This window comes from Dipteris shenzhenensis, chromosome 20, assembly GCF_047967505.1.
Source record: "Dipteris shenzhenensis isolate YYH24624 ecotype China chromosome 20, Dip_SZ_1.0, whole genome shotgun sequence".
Taxonomy (NCBI): domain Eukaryota; kingdom Viridiplantae; phylum Streptophyta; class Polypodiopsida; order Gleicheniales; family Dipteridaceae; genus Dipteris; species Dipteris shenzhenensis.
Window position 1 is genome coordinate 47261307 of NC_141615.1, and position 16737 is coordinate 47278043.

The window sequence follows — 16737 nt, forward strand, 5'->3', positions numbered from 1 at the left end:
GTCACATCATCAGACACCTCTCAGAGCACGATCACAGAGTTCTTCCCATTGAGTGACATTGATCGTCCAGTCTCTAGCCGCTGACGTGACAGAGACCCCGACCCGACGATCGCAGCACAACACACGAGACATCGAGGGGACACACAGATCACCTCACTGTACATCAAAAACCAAGGCATAGTCATGTGCTCCCGAAGAAGCAATGACCTGAAAAGGAATACATGTCCTCGAAAAAGCCCCCATCAACTCTGAACAAACTACAGGCCTGTCATCTGTATCCACCCAATCATGGGGTAAGGCTGCACCTATCTGAAGAATCCTCCCTGCACTTCCTCTAAGGTGACTGACCAAATGCTGTTGATGATCTTCTGGAAGTCTCTTGGAAGGCTTTCCAAGAACCTACCGAGGCGGCAGGGACAATGGTGACATTCAATTTTGCAATACACAAGACTTGTTCCCTCAGATTGCACTCATCCCATGATACATGGTGTACCACACTATCAAACAAAATCTATATTTCTGTTAGTGGGCAAACCGTGTGCCTTTCACAATAAAATATTGAATCAAATATGAAAATTCAGAACAAAGGGATCTCAAACAAAAGAGAGAAAAGGCATTGGTTTATTTGCAACTTCAGAAAAGGCTTGAAACAGACTTTTGCTGCATCCTAATTCAGTTATTCATAAATTGTAAGGGCTACCAAATAGTCCACCGTGGCTGTGAGGCTCTTCCTGCTTTACACAAAAAGCTAGCAGATAAAAAAGGGCAGCATTGCTTCCTATCAAATGGCATAGACATAATATGACTCTTGCACAATTTCAGCATTAGTTAGATATTAAGCTTCCGCGTAGATACTTTCCAAAGAATGATAAAGAATAATCAGGATAATACAGGTTCAAAGCATATCGATCTTGATCCAATGTAGACCCCCAACCCAAAAAAAGGAGGGATAGTGACTGACCACTTACATTTACTCCTCCGATTATGGCCATTATAGCATTGAAGATAGAATTGCAAACCAAGGCAGAAGCCACACACATGACCGTTCCACTAGTCCCTGCATGACAATTAGGTGAGACAGTCCACATGTTGCATGATACTAAGTTAGCACATGGGACACCTCGTGTGTTGCTACACGCTGATGAACAGAAACGAGGATATCAAGGTACTAAGTTGAGGAACTGACTTTGAACAAATTTCCATCTGTACTTATAAATTTATTTCTCAATACCTTCAGGGTATAACCTTGTTTTCTGTTGGGTGCAAAATGTCCGTAGCATGAGCAGCATCGTATAAGCTTACAACAAAGCACATTATAAAGCAAGAGAAAGGTCTCATCTGTTCACAATCCAGGCTTACAAGTGATTTACCACATAGCTTAAGTGACGCCTCACAAGCAGGGTGCAATTTGGTGATTCTGTTGTAATTAGCTTCTCCAATAAGGCCCATTTCCAGTGCATAGTCTGCATAAGCTTTATATTGTATTGCTGGATCTGTGAGACCATTCCCAATAGCAAAACCCTGCAAGAGTATCAATTCATCACTGACAATGAAAAATGCTCAGATATGTACCTCACACTTTTTGAAGCAAACATCTGATATACCATGAAAGATGTAGCTCAAGTCTAACTTGCCTTCAAGTTGATAGGAAAACCTTCTTTCGCTTTATTAGCCTGGTGAATCCGACTAGTGACAGCAGGGACATAATGTCCAGCATAAGATTCCCCCGTCACGTAGAACTCATTTTCTGCAAGCTCAGGGTGTGCTTCATAGAAGGCCTGCCTAAAGGAGTGCAATGTATCAATTTCCCATCAACACGTGAGATAAGACGGGATTTTGCAATGAGTGAAAACAATGGAGCAAAAGCAACCACTGGGAAGGAACAGCAAGAATAAGAAAGAGAAGATTCATGCAGACCACAGTAGAAAACCAAGAGTAAGCCTGTGTAGGAAAGTATTGAACACAATGTTTTAGTTCCAAAGATGCATATGTTGTACGACCTGCAAAAAGCTGTACATGTCTTCACTAACTCCATTTTCATCATGTCGAATGTCGCGGATGTCACTGCTGTAGCTAAATCCAGTTCCAATGGGCTGGTCTACAAATATAATATTTGATATCTGTAACCAAACAATAGAGTACAGATCAAACTCTTCCAGTGTGCCAAAAGTCTAAAACTGGCATGGGTCCTTACTATGCACTTTATACCTTGTCCCAGCCATGCTCATTCCAGATGAGAGTGAGATTTTCAGTAATTTGAAAGGGGCCATTTTCGTAAAATAATGCCAGCTCACTGCTACACCCTGGTCCTCCAGACATCCAAAGAATTACTGGATCCTCAGCCTTGTTCCCACGTGATTCAAAAAACAGATAAAACATCCTGCAAACCAAACAATTTGAACAAGAACAAAGCTTTTGAAATCAAGTTTAACTAACAAAATCCTATACAACCACACCCCTTTCTTCATAAAATAAAAAAACTACGTAAACATTAAATTGAATGGAAAGAGTAACATCTTTCCTGAAACAAACCATTTTGATATCCTATTGGATGGTTGCAGCAGTGGGTGCTTCAAAAGCTCTTTCATAAGATTGATTATTGGAAATACATGGCCACTTAATGTTCATCTTCAAATTGTGCAGTCCATTATCATGGCATATATGCAGTTCCATTTGCCATTTATTCCTTTGACTTCATCGAACATTGACAGATTTATGTTCAAGTTTATGGAGTGTCTTTGGTGCACCAAACTGATCGTAAGGCACTCCAAATCCTCAAATATAGCAAGGATCTCAAAACAATCCTTGTGAGACTGTAGCAACGTCGCTCCTGCGAGCCCCCCTCCCTCCCTCCCGCAGCCTCTACCTCCCTACCCTCCTTCGCCTCTCTCCCTCGCCCTCGCCCTCGCCCCCCTCGCTCTCGCCTACCCCCCTCGCCCTCGCCGCACTCCCCCGCCTCAGCCCGCCTCCACGCCCTCACCCCCCCTTGCCCCTCCACCCCTCGACCCTCGCCTCACCTCTCGCCTCGCCCCTCGCCTTACCCCCCTGCCTCTCGTCTCGCCCCTCGCCGCGCCCTCCGCCCACCCCTGCCTCGCCCCTCCGCCTCACCTCGCCCCCCCCTCGCTACGCCCCCGCCCCCTTGTCTCGCTCTCCGCCCACCCGCCCCTCGCCCCTCCACCCTTCCGCCCCGCCCCCTCGCCTTCCACCCCCACCCGCCCTCTGCCCTCGCCCTTAACCCCCCTCCACCCCTCCGACCCTCCGACCTCCGCCCCCGCCCCTCGCCCTCCCCCCTCCCCCTCCGCCTCCCGCCCTCGCTTCCACCGCCGTCCCTCCCCCTCGCCTTCGACCTCCGTCTCCGCCCTCGCCTACGCCATCCGCCCTCCACCCCTTCCGCCTTCCGCCTCCGCCCTCGCCTTCGCCTCCGCTTCCCCCTCCCGCCTCGTTTCGTTTCGTCTCGCCTCACCCTTCTTCGTCACACCCAGGCGCCGTCCCCTCGTCTATCTCCCCCCCCATTTTTGGGTGGCAGCCTCTTCTTCATCGGAGGTCTCGCAGTTTGTCTTGGCGGTATGGCAGCTCCCTGCCCGAAAACGGAGGCCCAGTCGGACCCTCCCTCTCCAGATGCCTACCGCGTTATCTTGACAGAGCAACAGTCGTCTCGGGTACAAGAGGTTGCCAATGACTTTGCCCTTACTTCCGTCTATGGCAGAGTCATTGGACACTCTCCCTCCAGATCAGCCATCAGGGACTGGCTCCAGTCCACTCTCATGCTAGAGGACAGCCACATCGAGGAGGTGGCCCTTATAGGAAGGGGCATCTTCTAGCTTAAACTCTCCATTGCGAAAGCTACGAGCAACGTGATTGCTGGTTCCCCCACATCTGTGGATGGAAAGATCATCATGATAGTCCCTTGGTACCGTGGATTCAGCGCAACGGATTTTGATGTTCGTTTCCGCATACCTCGCCACCCAGTGACGCTAGTTTTTCCAGGCCTTGCTACTGAGTTGCAGCCGATAGTCAGGGACCTGGGCTCCCACTTTGGCTGGGTAATGCATGACACTTTCGTCGACGCGGTTACTGCGGCAAGAGCCCCCCGAGTCCATGTGGCTGTGGCAGACCCTGCGACTCTCCCTGTAGTGATTGAGATCGTGACAGACGTTGGCAGCATTACCCAGAGCATGGTAGTCACAGGACAGCCAGGCCAGTGCCTGAGGTGTCACGGCTTTGGGCACCTGGCTGCTATTTGTCCACGATTCTCCAGCTCCTCTCGGCCCCCCCCGCCCCCCCCCCTCCGCCCCCTCCCCCCCCCTCCGGGCAGCCACGTCAAGAGGAGCAGAGGCAGCCGGAGTCCGGTCCAGAGATGGTTGGCGGCTGGACCGAGGTCAGAAGGAAAAGAGGAAAGAATAAGAAGATTTCTGAAAAAGGCAAGGAGGCAGAGGTTACCCAACCTGCAGCAGCGCCTCAGAGACCTGACAGGTAGCCGCCCCAGGGTCCTGGGAGAGCTTCTTCTTCGACTGTAGCCCGCCCTCCGCAGCCTCAGGTCCCCCTCTCTTCCGCTCCCCAGCCCCCTTCCACTCAGCCCCAGCCCCTTCCCCAGTCGCACCCCCCTCTTCCCGACCCGCAGCATCAGTCCCCGCCTCTTCCTCTTCAGCCCCCTCCTCTTCCTACTCAGCCCCAGTCCTAGTTTCTGTTGGGGTAAAGGCACATTGCCTACCCTTAATTAAAGAATTAAAAGTTAGGACACCTATGACTGTCTTAAGACAGTCATAGGGTAAACCTAATCCTAATAAAACTTAAGTGAGTTTGTGGTGTGGCTCACTCATCACTTCACACCCGCACTAGTGTGTCTCTCTCACTCTCACTCTCTTGCTCCCTTCCTTCTCTCTTCCCCCCTCTCAACTGGTATCAGAGCCTACTTTGCTCCCCCCTTCCCTACCCAGCCCCCTCTACCTCGACCTAATCCGTACCGTACGGACGTACGGACAGTTCCGTACTGCCGTACTTCGTCCGTACGACCGTACGGACCAGGGCGCAGAGCCGTCGGTCGCGAACTGCAGGGCGGCCAGATCTGCGCGGGCATCGTCAGTTTGCAGGCGGCGCGTTTTTTCGAGGGCTTCAGAACGGCGGCGCATTTTCGCAGCTAGGGCACGCAGGGTGGCGTTTTTTCGCAGCTAGGGCACGCAGGGCGGCGTTTTTTCGCAGCTAGGGCACGGACGGCGGCGCATTTTCGTAGCTAGGACACGCAGGGCGGCGTTTTTGCGCGGGCTGCAGGGCGACGTCGCGGGCACGGGCGTCGTCGGATTGCAGCTGTACAAGCAGCTGTACAGCGACGCTGCAGCAGGCAGCTGCATAGCTGCTGTGCGCAGCTACTCATACGGCAGCCGTACGGACTGTCCGTACAGTCGTACGGACTGCCGTACAACTGTGTACGGACGACTCCTTCACTTTTTTTGCTGCAAAAACTCGATTTTTTTTTTGGGGAAGTGTACCTGCTGCAGGGACAGCCGTACAGCAGGTACTGCTGCAGGGACAGCAGTACAGCAGGTATTGCTGCAAGGACAGAAGTACAGCAGGACAGCAGGAGCTTTTATGCATTCACTGAGTGAAATTCTCAGTTTTGGGTGATCTTATCAAAGGGCTTTTGCCTGGATGTGTTTGCAGTCTATGCCTTGAGGCAGTGTGTAGCCAGGGAGCACACATTTGCTTTATTTCCGCAGTGCATTTGGTGACATTTGTTGCAGGTCACATTCTTTGTACACACTCTGAAAATCTCAGTTGAGCCACGCTTGGTCAGGGCGCATCGAGTTTACTCGGTCCCTAACTGCCCATCGTTGACAGTGCTCAAAAGATTTTCTTCTTGGTGTCTGTACGTTGTGAGTTGTGTTGTTACTGATTACACAGGGGCAGTCTATGCTTTGCACATTGTCAGGTACAAGTGTCAGAGAGATTTATCATATTGCATGCTACCTCAGTGTTGAGGTGTTCTCCACTTGATTCAGGTGTCAGATCAAGGGGCTTTTGCCCAGACCTTGTTTGATAGCACTTGGGTTACCGACAGAGATCTTCAGATGCATTTTCTCCCCTTGGTATAAGGGTGATTGCTTGGGATTTATCCCATTTACTGTTGCAGGTTTTGTGACAGGCTGAAGGGTCATTTACTGTTTTTGGGGTGTTTGTCAAGTGGTTTCTGCAATTTGAGTCAGTGACATACCTCATCTGAGGTGGGAGAAGTGATCAGTACAGTCAGTACAGCAGAGTTTACAGCAGTGTTGGTGGTTTTGTCAGATAATTATGCACTGTTAAGCTCTTGTTGAGCAGCAGCAGCAGTTTGAAATTACTGTTTTTATGCCTCTTTGAGCTCAGAACAGTTTGTCAGAAGGTACAGTATTTGCAGGGACATTTACTGTTTTGCTGCAGATTTTACTGACAGTAAAAACAGCACTTTTGAGAGTGCTTCTGGCTCTTGAATAGAGCAGGCTTTTTCTGAGAAATCAGAACTTTTATTCAGTCTTTTTTACTTCCAGGGAGTCGGGTACTTTCCTCATCTGATATGGCATCAGGGGGAAGTGATTCTTCAATTCTGAACATAAAGAAACTGGAAGGAGCACACAACTATGCATTATGGGCAGAACAGTGCTTAAATGTACTTCTGTTAAAGAAGATTGCTAAGCCCATAAGGGTAAAGGGTGTCAAGCCATCTGACATGGCAGCTGATGATTGGGAAGAGCTTGATCTGTCTGCGAGGGCAGCTATCATGCTCACTATTTCAGACACTCTTGTGTTCAATGTACAGGCTGAAAAGACCTCTTATGGTCTATGGCAAAGACTAGAAGAACTGTATGCCCAAAAGAGCTCAGCCAGTAAGGTTTATTGGCTGAAGAAGCTGGTCGATCTTCGCATGAAGGAAGGTACAGCTATGACCTCACACTTGAGTGAGTTCAATGCTATCTTTACACAGCTGATTGCACAGGGGTTGAACCTTGATGAGGAGTTCAAGGCTACTTTCTTGTTGTGTACTCTTCCTGAGAGTTGGGACACTTTCAAGACCACCCTGTCAAACTCAAATGCCACTCTTATGTATGCTGATGTAGAGAGCTCTCTCCTTATGGAGGAGATGAGCAGGAAAAATAATGCGGGCAGCAAGTCTTCAAATGCTTTGCAGGTACAGGATAGAGGCAGGACTCAGCAGAAGGGGAGATCTGCTAGTAAGTCCAAATCCCGCAGTCAGTCCCGCGGCAAAAAGGACATTGAATGTTTTTATTGTGGCAAGAAGGGACATGTGAAGTCGAAGTGCTTCAAGTTCATACGGGATCAGAAAGCCAAGAAGGCTGAATCACAGGATGCAGGAAATGCAAGCAAAGGCAAAGGCAAGGCCAAGATAGTTGAATTGGATGCAGTGAATGTTGCAGCAGAGGACAGTGACAGTGACATACATGATGTTTTATGCTCTTCTGCTGTAATAGCACATGCTTTGGTTATTGATGGCCATGACATGCACACCTGGCTCTTGGATTCAGGTGCCTCTTTTCATGTTACACCTCACAGGGAGTGGTTTACTTCCTACACAGGTACTCATGGAGTTGTTCATCTTGGGAACAACTATGCATGTCAGATTGCAGGGATTGGCAGTATACAGATAGTATTTCCTGATGGACAGTCATTTCTGCTTGATGGTGTTCGCCATGTGCCGCAAATCAAGAAAAATCTGATTAGCACTGGCTTATTAGATGACAGTGGTTACCACACCACATTTGGGGATTCCAAATGGGTGATTACTGATGGCCAGACAGTAGTGGCTGAGGGTTTTAAGAGTGATACTTTGTACCCTCTTTATGTTTCCAGTGTGGGTAATCATGTTGTTGCCATAACCGAGCTGCCAAAGGTTTCATTGTGGCATAGCCGGTTGGGACACATGTCTGTTAAAGGAATGCAAGAACTGTCACGTTTGGGTTATCTGCCGTCTCTCTCTTTTTCAGATTTGCCTACTTGTGATCATTGTATTTTTGGCAAGCATTCTGTGACTCCTCATAAGAGGAGAACTCCCCAGAATAGAGCACCACTTGATCTAGTGCACACTGATTTGTGTGAGATGCCACAGTTATCACTAGGGGGTGCCAAATATTTTATTACTTTCATTGATGATGCCACACGTAAGGTGTGGGTCTATTTCTTGAAGCATAAGAAAGATGCCCTAAATGCTTTCAAGAGGTTTGTCGCTCAGGTTGAAATTCGGACAGGTCGTAGGCTGAAATGCCTCAGATCCGATAATGGGGGTGAGTATGTGTCACATGCTTTTGTGCAGTTTTGCCAAGCTAAGGGCATCAAACAGGAACTCACAGCCCCTCATAATGCATCTCAAAATGGTGCAAGTGAGCGGATGAATCGAACTATTCAGGAGAAGGTTCGATGTATGTTGTCTTATGCTGCATTACCCCATGGCTTTTGGGCAGAAGCCGTGCAAACAGCAGTTCACATTATTAACAGGTCGCCAAACAAGGCTTTGGAGTTGAAAGTGCCAGAGGAGGTGTGGTCTGGCAAGCCACCCTCATATAAGCACTTACGGGTATTTGGCTGCGAGTGCTTTGCTCATGTACGCAAAGATCTACGCACCAAACTGGATCCAAAGTCTATCAGATGCATCTTTATGGGATATGGTGACGAAGGTGAAATGGGGTACAGGTTATGGGATCCCGTTAAACGGAAGATTATACGCAGCAATGATGTCATCTTTAAAGAAGATAGTGTACACAAGGAACCCGTGCAACCTGTGGAATACAGGAGGGTTATTTATGATGATGTTGGACAGCAAAGAATGCCCATTTATATGCAGCAGCAGCCTGCTGCAGATCACCCTGTTCAAGAGGGTATACAGGCTGACAATCAGCCAGATAATTTTGCCAATAATGCACCACTGGATGTGCCAACAGATGGGGCTGTAGAACAGCCAGATACGGTGGTACAGCCACCTGATATGCATGAAGAACAGGCTGGACAGCAGCCTAATCCGGAACAGTTTGTTAGGAGGAGCACCCGTGCACAACGGCCTCCTGCCAGGTTTGTTCCAGGAGCCAATAATGTGGCTGATTTTATCATGCTGACAGATTGTGGTGAGCCTTCCAGCTTCAAGGAAGCTATGGGAAGGACAGAGAAAAAGAAGTGGGAAAAAGCCATGCAGTCAGAAATGGACTCTCTACTTCAGAATGATACATGGGACTTGGTGCAGTTACCTGCAGGCAGAAAAGTTTTGCCATGCAAGTGGGTTTACAAAGTCAAAGTGGATTCAAATGCTTTACCGAGGTATAAGGCCAGATTGGTTGCCAAGGGATTTAAGCAGGAGAAGGGCATTGACTTTGATGAGATCTTTTCCCCTGTAGTCAAGATGACTACTTTGAGAGCAGTGTTGGCTCTTGTTGCTCATGCTGACATGGATTTATGTCAGATGGATGTGAAGACAGCTTTTCTTCACGGAGATCTCCATGATGAGATCTATATGAGTCAGCCAGAGGGATATGCTGTTAAAGGGAAAGAGCAGCTTGTGTGTAAGCTCAAAAGGAGCTTGTATGGACTCAAGCAGGCGCCAAGAGAATGGTACAAGAAGTTTGATGCATTCATGCAGTCCCAAGGGTATCATAGGTGTGAGACCGATCATTGCTTGTACACCAAACGGGCAAAGGATGGCAGTTTGATGCTACTCATTCTATATGTGGATGACATGCTTATTGCCAGTAAATCTCAGCATGAGATTAGTGCTTTGAAGAAACAACTGCATAAGTCTTTTGACATGAAAGACTTGGGTGATGCAAATCATATTCTTGGCATGCGTATTACTCGTGACAGGTCCAAGGGACTTTTGTTTCTGTCACAGAAAGAGTACATTGACAAAGTACTGCAGAGGTTTAAAATGGAGGGGGGGAAGTCCATTAGTACCCCGTTGCCTCCACATTTAAAACTCAGCAGTAAGGACAGCCCCAGATCAGATGATGATAAGGCTGAAATGGCCAAGGTTCCGTATGCATCTGCAGTTGGATCTTTGATGTATGCCATGGTTGCCACTCGTCCGGATATTGCTTTTGCAGTGGGAGTCATCAGCAGGTATATGGCAAATCCAGGCAAGCGGCATTGGGAAGCAGTGAAAGGTGTCTTGAGGTATCTCAAAGGTACCAAAGACTTGTGCATATGCTATGGTAGGCAGGATGCATTGGTGCATGGTTTTACAGATTCAGACTATGCAGGGAATGCAGATAACCGGAAGTCTACTACCGGTTATATTTTTACATTTGCAGGAGGTGCTATATCATGGGTGTCTCGGTTGCAGAAATGCGTTGCACTGTCAACCACAGAAGCTGAATATGTTGCAGCCACTGAGGCTTGCAAGGAAGCAATATGGCTTACTCGGCTGGTGGGAGATTTGGGCATTATAGGTGACATACCAGTTTTGCATTGTGATAGTCAGAGTGCTATCATGTTGGCAAAGAATCCGGTCTTTCATCAGAAGACCAAGCACATAGAAGTGAAATATCATTTCATCAGGGAGGTACTGGAAGACAAGCGTCTTGAGCTTGTGAAAGTACATACTGATGATAATCCTGCAGATTTGCTCACTAAGAGCTTGCCTACAGAGCGGTTTGCACATTGCCGCCACATCATGGGATTAGGATGAGACCATTCTTACTTTATGGTCTAGTATACACAGTAACTGTATATTGCTGTAATTTTTATTCTTTTCTCCCCTTTAGGCACATTGGCCTTTAGGTGGGAGGTTGTTGGGGTAAAGGCACATTGCCTACCCTTAATTAAAGAATTAAAAGTTAGGACACCTATGACTGTCTTAAGACAGTCATAGGGTAAACCTAATCCTAATAAAACTTAAGTGAGTTTGTGGTGTGGCTCACTCATCACTTCACACCCGCACTAGTGTGTCTCTCTCACTCTCACTCTCTTGCTCCCTTCCTTCTCTCTTCCCCCCTCTCAGTTTCAGCCCCATCCCCCTCCCCCCGCCCCTCTCAGCTCTCCTGCAGTGTCAGCTGCACCGATGATTCCTCAGCCGCGGGCAGCCCCCACTCCCCCTCCTCCGCCCCCCCCGCTAGTCGCTTCCGTGGAGTCTGAGTTGCCTACCCCTCAGCCTCCTCCCCCTTCCCCACCCCAGGCAGGACACCCCGAGTCTACACCACCCCTGGAGCAGTCTTCCCTGTCTGCTAGCCCGACCCCCTCAGTTGCAGACTCTGGCGGGCCTCAGCTTCAGGAGAGAGAGCTTCCTCGCGACTTCTACAGATCTGGCCCCTGGGACTACTTGGATGTGGCCGACCTTGGGACCTTCCCTGCTTGTCTCGACATCAGTATCTTCCTGCTCCGTAAAGGGGCGGATGGGAAGATCGCAGCCTTGGCCCCGAGGGATGGCCCTAGCTTTGCTTTCACATTTCTCAATGACGGCACCGAGACTTGGACAGACGACTCGGTCTGGGAGGCTCTCAGAGAGCAGACGCACGCTCAGGTTTGCTCCTGGATAGGCCCGTCGGGTGGACAGCTTCTTGAGACTCAGTGGTCCGAGGGTGACGTGCGCCTGCGGTGGCGCTGCGCCGCCAAGCGCTTCAGATTGATTGTGATCCTCAGGCCCCCTCTGTCGTGGCCCCTTCCCCAGGATGTTAGAGCCTGGACTCCTCAAAAACTCCGAGCCTTCTACGGGATGACTACCTCAGAGATCTCGAGTTGGCTCGAGAAAGCGTTTGTCCATGGCACTAAAGGCCTCACGCCTTTGCTAAAAGTTTTGAAGAACGGGCAGGATGACCCCGCCTCCCCCTCCAAACCCTCTCAAAAGCGTCAGCGCCTCCATTCCGAAATGTCAGCTTCTTCATCGACATCAGCCGCGAGCAGACAGTTGTTCGCAGCCTACCAGTCCTCACCATGAGCTTACACCTTGTCTCCTGGAACGTGAACGGGTTTCATTCTTCTGGCACCCGTGGTCCTAGGAAGCTCATCTTGAGACAGGAACTTCAGCCAGCAGTGATTGGTCGCTTGGATATACTTCTGCTCCAGGAGCATAAGCTTTCAGAGGCTCATTCCCGTAGCTACGGGAAGATCCTCCCTGGACGCTCTCACACTTATTGGGAGCCCTCGATTGGTGCACAGGGGAGGAGTGGCGGTGTCTGTACTTCCGTGTGCGAGCTGTTTGCCCAGGGAGTTTTTGGTCATGGTACGTTGATTCCAGGCCGTGCACTTTGGGTAGGCCTAGAGTTGGAGGGTTCCAAAATAGGAATCCTCAACATCTATGCTCCCACAGACCTCCGATGCAGAGCCACTTTCTGGAGGACACTCACAGGGATTCTCCCAGACATGGATTCCTGGATTGTTGGAGGTGACTTCAACAATCTGGAGACTTTGGAGGACCAGCAGGGCAGAGGACCAGAGTTTACAGGTATGGCTCAGGCAGAGCAGTCCGCTTGGGACTCCTTTATCTTCGCGACAGGAGGTAGGGACAGCTGGAGAGACCCGTCCTTCCGCCGTTGGCACGGGAGCTTGGACTTCTCGTGGGGCTTCCGCAAGGAAGGAGGCAGGCTCCTGGAGAGACTGGATAGATTTTATGTCAGTGATTGGGCCATCAGTAGAGGTGGTCAGGCGGGTGTAGTGCCAGGGACGACACTCTCCAACCACGCGCCTGTGCTCTTATCATTGGACTCGGCAGCTCAGTCCCTTCCTCCCCGTTCATGCCGGATTCCCGATTCCATCTTCTCGAAGGAGGAGGTGCGCAGTAGTATCGGTAGCCTTTGGGACAGAGATTGGGGCGAGTGCGTGGATCTGGTAGATTCGGTGGCGCAGGCTTTGCAGGAGTCCAACCAGATTTGCCAGCTCGCAGCCCTTCAGGTTCGCCAGGAGTGGTGGGGCAGAGAGAGAGCTCTTCGTAGGGACCTCGCCTCCATTCAGCGACTCCAGCAGGCAGCCCCGGGCTCGGAGGAGCTTCGGATCCAGGCCCTTCGAGCCAGAGCCCTTCTTGAGGAGACTCTCCAGCGCCGCTCAGAGTTTTCCTATCACGCCTCCCTCTCATACTGGGCTCGGAAGGGCGACCCGGATGAGCAGGGAGTTCTTCAGGACGCATGGCCAGAGAGCAGCAAGTGATCAGCTACGGAGTCTTAGGACAGTGGAGGGGCACATCGTTATTGATCCGGGTGAGGTCTTGGGATTGGCTACCGACTTCTACAGGACTCTTTTCCAGCAGGAGCAGCTTGCCCCTCGTACTCAACGCTCCCGCGAGGAGGTGTGGAGGCACATTCCAGCCCTTGTTCAGCCCAGCATGCAGGCGACGTTGATGACACCGTTCACTACTGACGAGATGCTGGAGGCCTTGATGGCCATCGATGGGCAGAAATGCCCTGGCGAGGATGGGCTCTCTCGCGCTTTCTTCACCTCCTTCTGGGATCAGATCCATCAGCCCCTCCTAGCAGCCCTTCAGAGGATTTTCAGCAGCGGATATATGCCAGAGAGCCTTTCCTCGGGACTGATTTGCCTCATCCCGAAGGGAGGAGATCGACAGGAGATCCGTCAGTGGCGCCCGACCACTCTCCTCACCACTGCCTACAAAATCCTTGCCAAGATGATCAGCGCCAGAGTTCGGCCTCTACTTCCTGACCTCATTCATGACACTCAGACAGGCTTTGTCCAGGATCGCAGTATCCTGGACAATGTCTTCACCTTCTCAGAGGCGACGGAGTGGGCTCAGCACAGTGGGTCACATTTAGCCATCCTACTTCTCGACTTTGAGAAGGCCTACGATCGAGTGGACTGGTCCTTCCTGGAGGGTACTCTGGAGAGACTAGGGTTCCCAGTAGGATGGATTCAGGGTATTTCAGCATTATACAGGACAGCTTCCAGCAGGGTCATCATCGGCGGCAGGATGGGAGAGCGATTTCGGTTGGAGAGATCAGTGCATCAGGGTTGCCCCCTCGCTCCTTACCTGTTTCTCTTCTTCGCCGAGGCCATGACATACTACCTTCGGGCGAGGTCGACCGGGATCCGGGGTGTTCGCCTTCCCATCAGGGAGGACACGGAGCTCCTGGACTCGGAGTATGCAGATGACACAGCACTGTACGTTCAGGATGATGAGATGATGCTGGAGAGGGTGAGGCTGGCCTTAGAGGTCTTCTGTTCACAGCCGGTGCGAAAATCAACTGGAACAAATCAGTTGGTTTTCTCACAAACCCCGGGGCGTGCTCACAGTGGGGGAGGTTTTTGGGCTTCAGATGGATCCCACGGGGACAGACAGCTAGATATCTCGGCTTTCTGGTCGGCCTGGACATCACGCCAGCTCAGCAGTTTCTCCCGGTGCTAGATTCCATTCGACGGAAGCTGGCTTTCTGGAGCACTGCTAAGCTCTCTCTTGCAGGTCGTGCTCTTGTAGTCAACCAGGTTCTCCTGGCCACGGCATGGTATGTGGCCTCTTGTTGGTGTTTCTCGAGATCCAGCGTGGCACAGCTCAGGAGGTTGGTCCGAAATTTCCTGTGGTCTGGGGGGGATGGCCTCAGAGATACCAGAGCCAAGGTAGCTTGGCAGACAGTCATTCTTCCGCAGGCTGAGGGTGGCTTGGGGGTCATCGATCCTGAGCTTCAGAGTCAGGCCCTGCTGGACAAGTTGGTTATCCGCGGTTTGACCTCGGGGGGGCAAACGTGGAAGATGTTACTTCAGCAAGGGATCGGTTCTTGCGTCCCGCGCCGAGGTGGAGAGTGGCTACCGTCCCTCAGGTGGATCTTCACTTCTGCACCGCTCACTCACCCCCGCTCCCCGCTCATTCGTAGCCTTCTCATGGTTTGGAGGCGGCTCCGCCTCAGTCTCATACAGTCCCCTCCTAGCTGTCAGGAGGAGATCGACCGCCAGCCGCTCATCTGGAACAATCAGGTCAGAGATGCCTTGGGCCTCTAGCTGGGGGAGAGATCACATATCATGTGGGACGGTTGGATGCGGGGGCCAGCCCGGTCCCTTCGAGTTTGGAGGGACACGTACAGACACTTAGAGACCGTTGCTCTAGCAGCCGCAGCTGGAGGAGCCCGTGGAGCTCAGGCGAGACGCACAGAGATAGACGGAGCGATTCCAGCCGGTTGGTTGGTTCCACCCGAGACTCAGATCCTCATGCCTGGTGATGACCGTTGGCTGGGACAGTTCACCCCCCGTGGCATCCCACTGGTGGTTGCAGGCCGGATGGACGACACCTCTGTTTCCTTCTTCGCGGTTTTGGGGGACGGCCGACTCAGGAGAGAGGATGTGCTCATCGACCCCCTCCTCCCGTGGCAGAGGGTTCGGGTCGTAGGCCTCGTGGGGAAGGCTTGGCGGACCGATCCTAGTATAGAGCAGGATCAGCTGCAGTTATGGCGACTCTGGCTCTGGGAGGGGCGGGCCTTGTCAGAGCTTGATTGGGACCCAGGAGAGTGGAGATGGCCAGAGGATGTGACACAGGCCAGGGGCCGACCTCTTTCTTCGCTTACAACACGACATTGGGCAAGAGAGTTCTCGGGAGGATGCAGAGCCGCCCGCCCACCCAGCGGCCCAGTTGGTATGCTCAGGGTATCTCCAGGCTATTTTTGCAGGCCTTCTGGAAGGCCTTGTGGGAGAGCTGGCGGCCACGGAAGATCTCCTACTTCCTTTGGCTACTCGCCCACAAGGGTCTTCCAGTGGGGAGCTGGTTGCGGCAGGTTGGTCAGGATGGACGTTGTCAGATCTGTCATGAGGACGAGGAGTCACCAAAACACTGCTTGTGGAGCTGCACTCGCGCCCAGGAAGTGTGGAGGTGGACCTTTGGGATCCTTACTCGTGCAGCACCGGAGCTAGGTTTGATCACTTGGGGCGCGTTCTGCTGGTGCAGCACCGCACCTGGCTTTCATCAGTTGTTCGAGGCAGGCCCGCAGGACCCCACGTTCCTTATCACACAGGGGACTTGGGGGCCGCTCGAGGGCATTCCGCCGCACCTGGCAGAGGCTGACACAGGTTCTCAGGAGAGGCAGCCAGTCTGAGAGATTATTAGCAGCATCGCAGGATGGCACATTTGGACCTCGCGCTGCGCGCAGATCCTCGGTGGCACCTCTCTTTCGATTGCCTAGGTCATGACCGACATCTGGAGTGAGATTATACACACACTCAGAGGCCAGTGGGACCAGATACAGGGAGATTCCCGGGCTGGCCGGGAGAAGCGGAGACGTTTCCTCCGTGATTGGGATACGCAGGGCCTCTTCTTCGAGCATACTTCGCAGGGCCTTCAGTGGCGCTATTCACCACCTCTCTGGCTGTTCATTCACACTCACCTGATCCCTCCGTGAGAGAGAGCTTTACATTTTTGTTTCCTTTTAGGGCTGCGTCCGATTTGTGTACGCAGCCCCGTCAGTTGCAAAGCTGACCTCATGTATCTTGTTTTCGAAGTAATATAATCAGCACTGTTTTTTCGGAAAAAAAAAATCCTCAAATATAGCTTGGTTTGTACACCCAAGATGCATGGCGGCTGAACATTCTCAATATTGACTCTCACATGTTAGCTCTTAAGGCCATGCTGTTGCTCACCTTTTTGGAGCAAAGTTTGCCGTGGACAATTATGCTTTCTTGGCCGGACTGCAGCCATCTTTGAGTTTTGGTCTCACCCTTCTGCTCAAGCCTACTGTTTGCTAGATCTCCATGTTTTTGTGATTTTCTATAGTAGCATGTTACTTTTCATCACGTTGGTCCTTGAAATGATTGCTAGTGAGCTAGAATGATATATGTATCGCTAGA

The 16737-nt window shown here is 51.2% G+C and overlaps 1 protein-coding gene across 1 annotated transcript in view; it reads right to left on the minus strand.

Annotated features, from left to right (window-relative positions):
• Positions 1-16737, minus strand: part of LOC147889763 (serine carboxypeptidase-like) — a 49120-nt gene that overhangs the window by 14283 nt on the left and 18100 nt on the right. Inside the window, exons 2-6 of the mRNA XM_087391479.1 lie at positions 2209-2380; positions 2001-2120; positions 1635-1778; positions 1371-1521; positions 969-1057 (exon numbers count right to left, since the gene is read on the minus strand). Of these exons, the coding sequence (XP_087247605.1) occupies positions 969-1057; positions 1371-1521; positions 1635-1778; positions 2001-2120; positions 2209-2380 (676 nt within the window). The remainder of the gene's footprint in view (positions 1-968; positions 1058-1370; positions 1522-1634; positions 1779-2000; positions 2121-2208; positions 2381-16737) is intronic.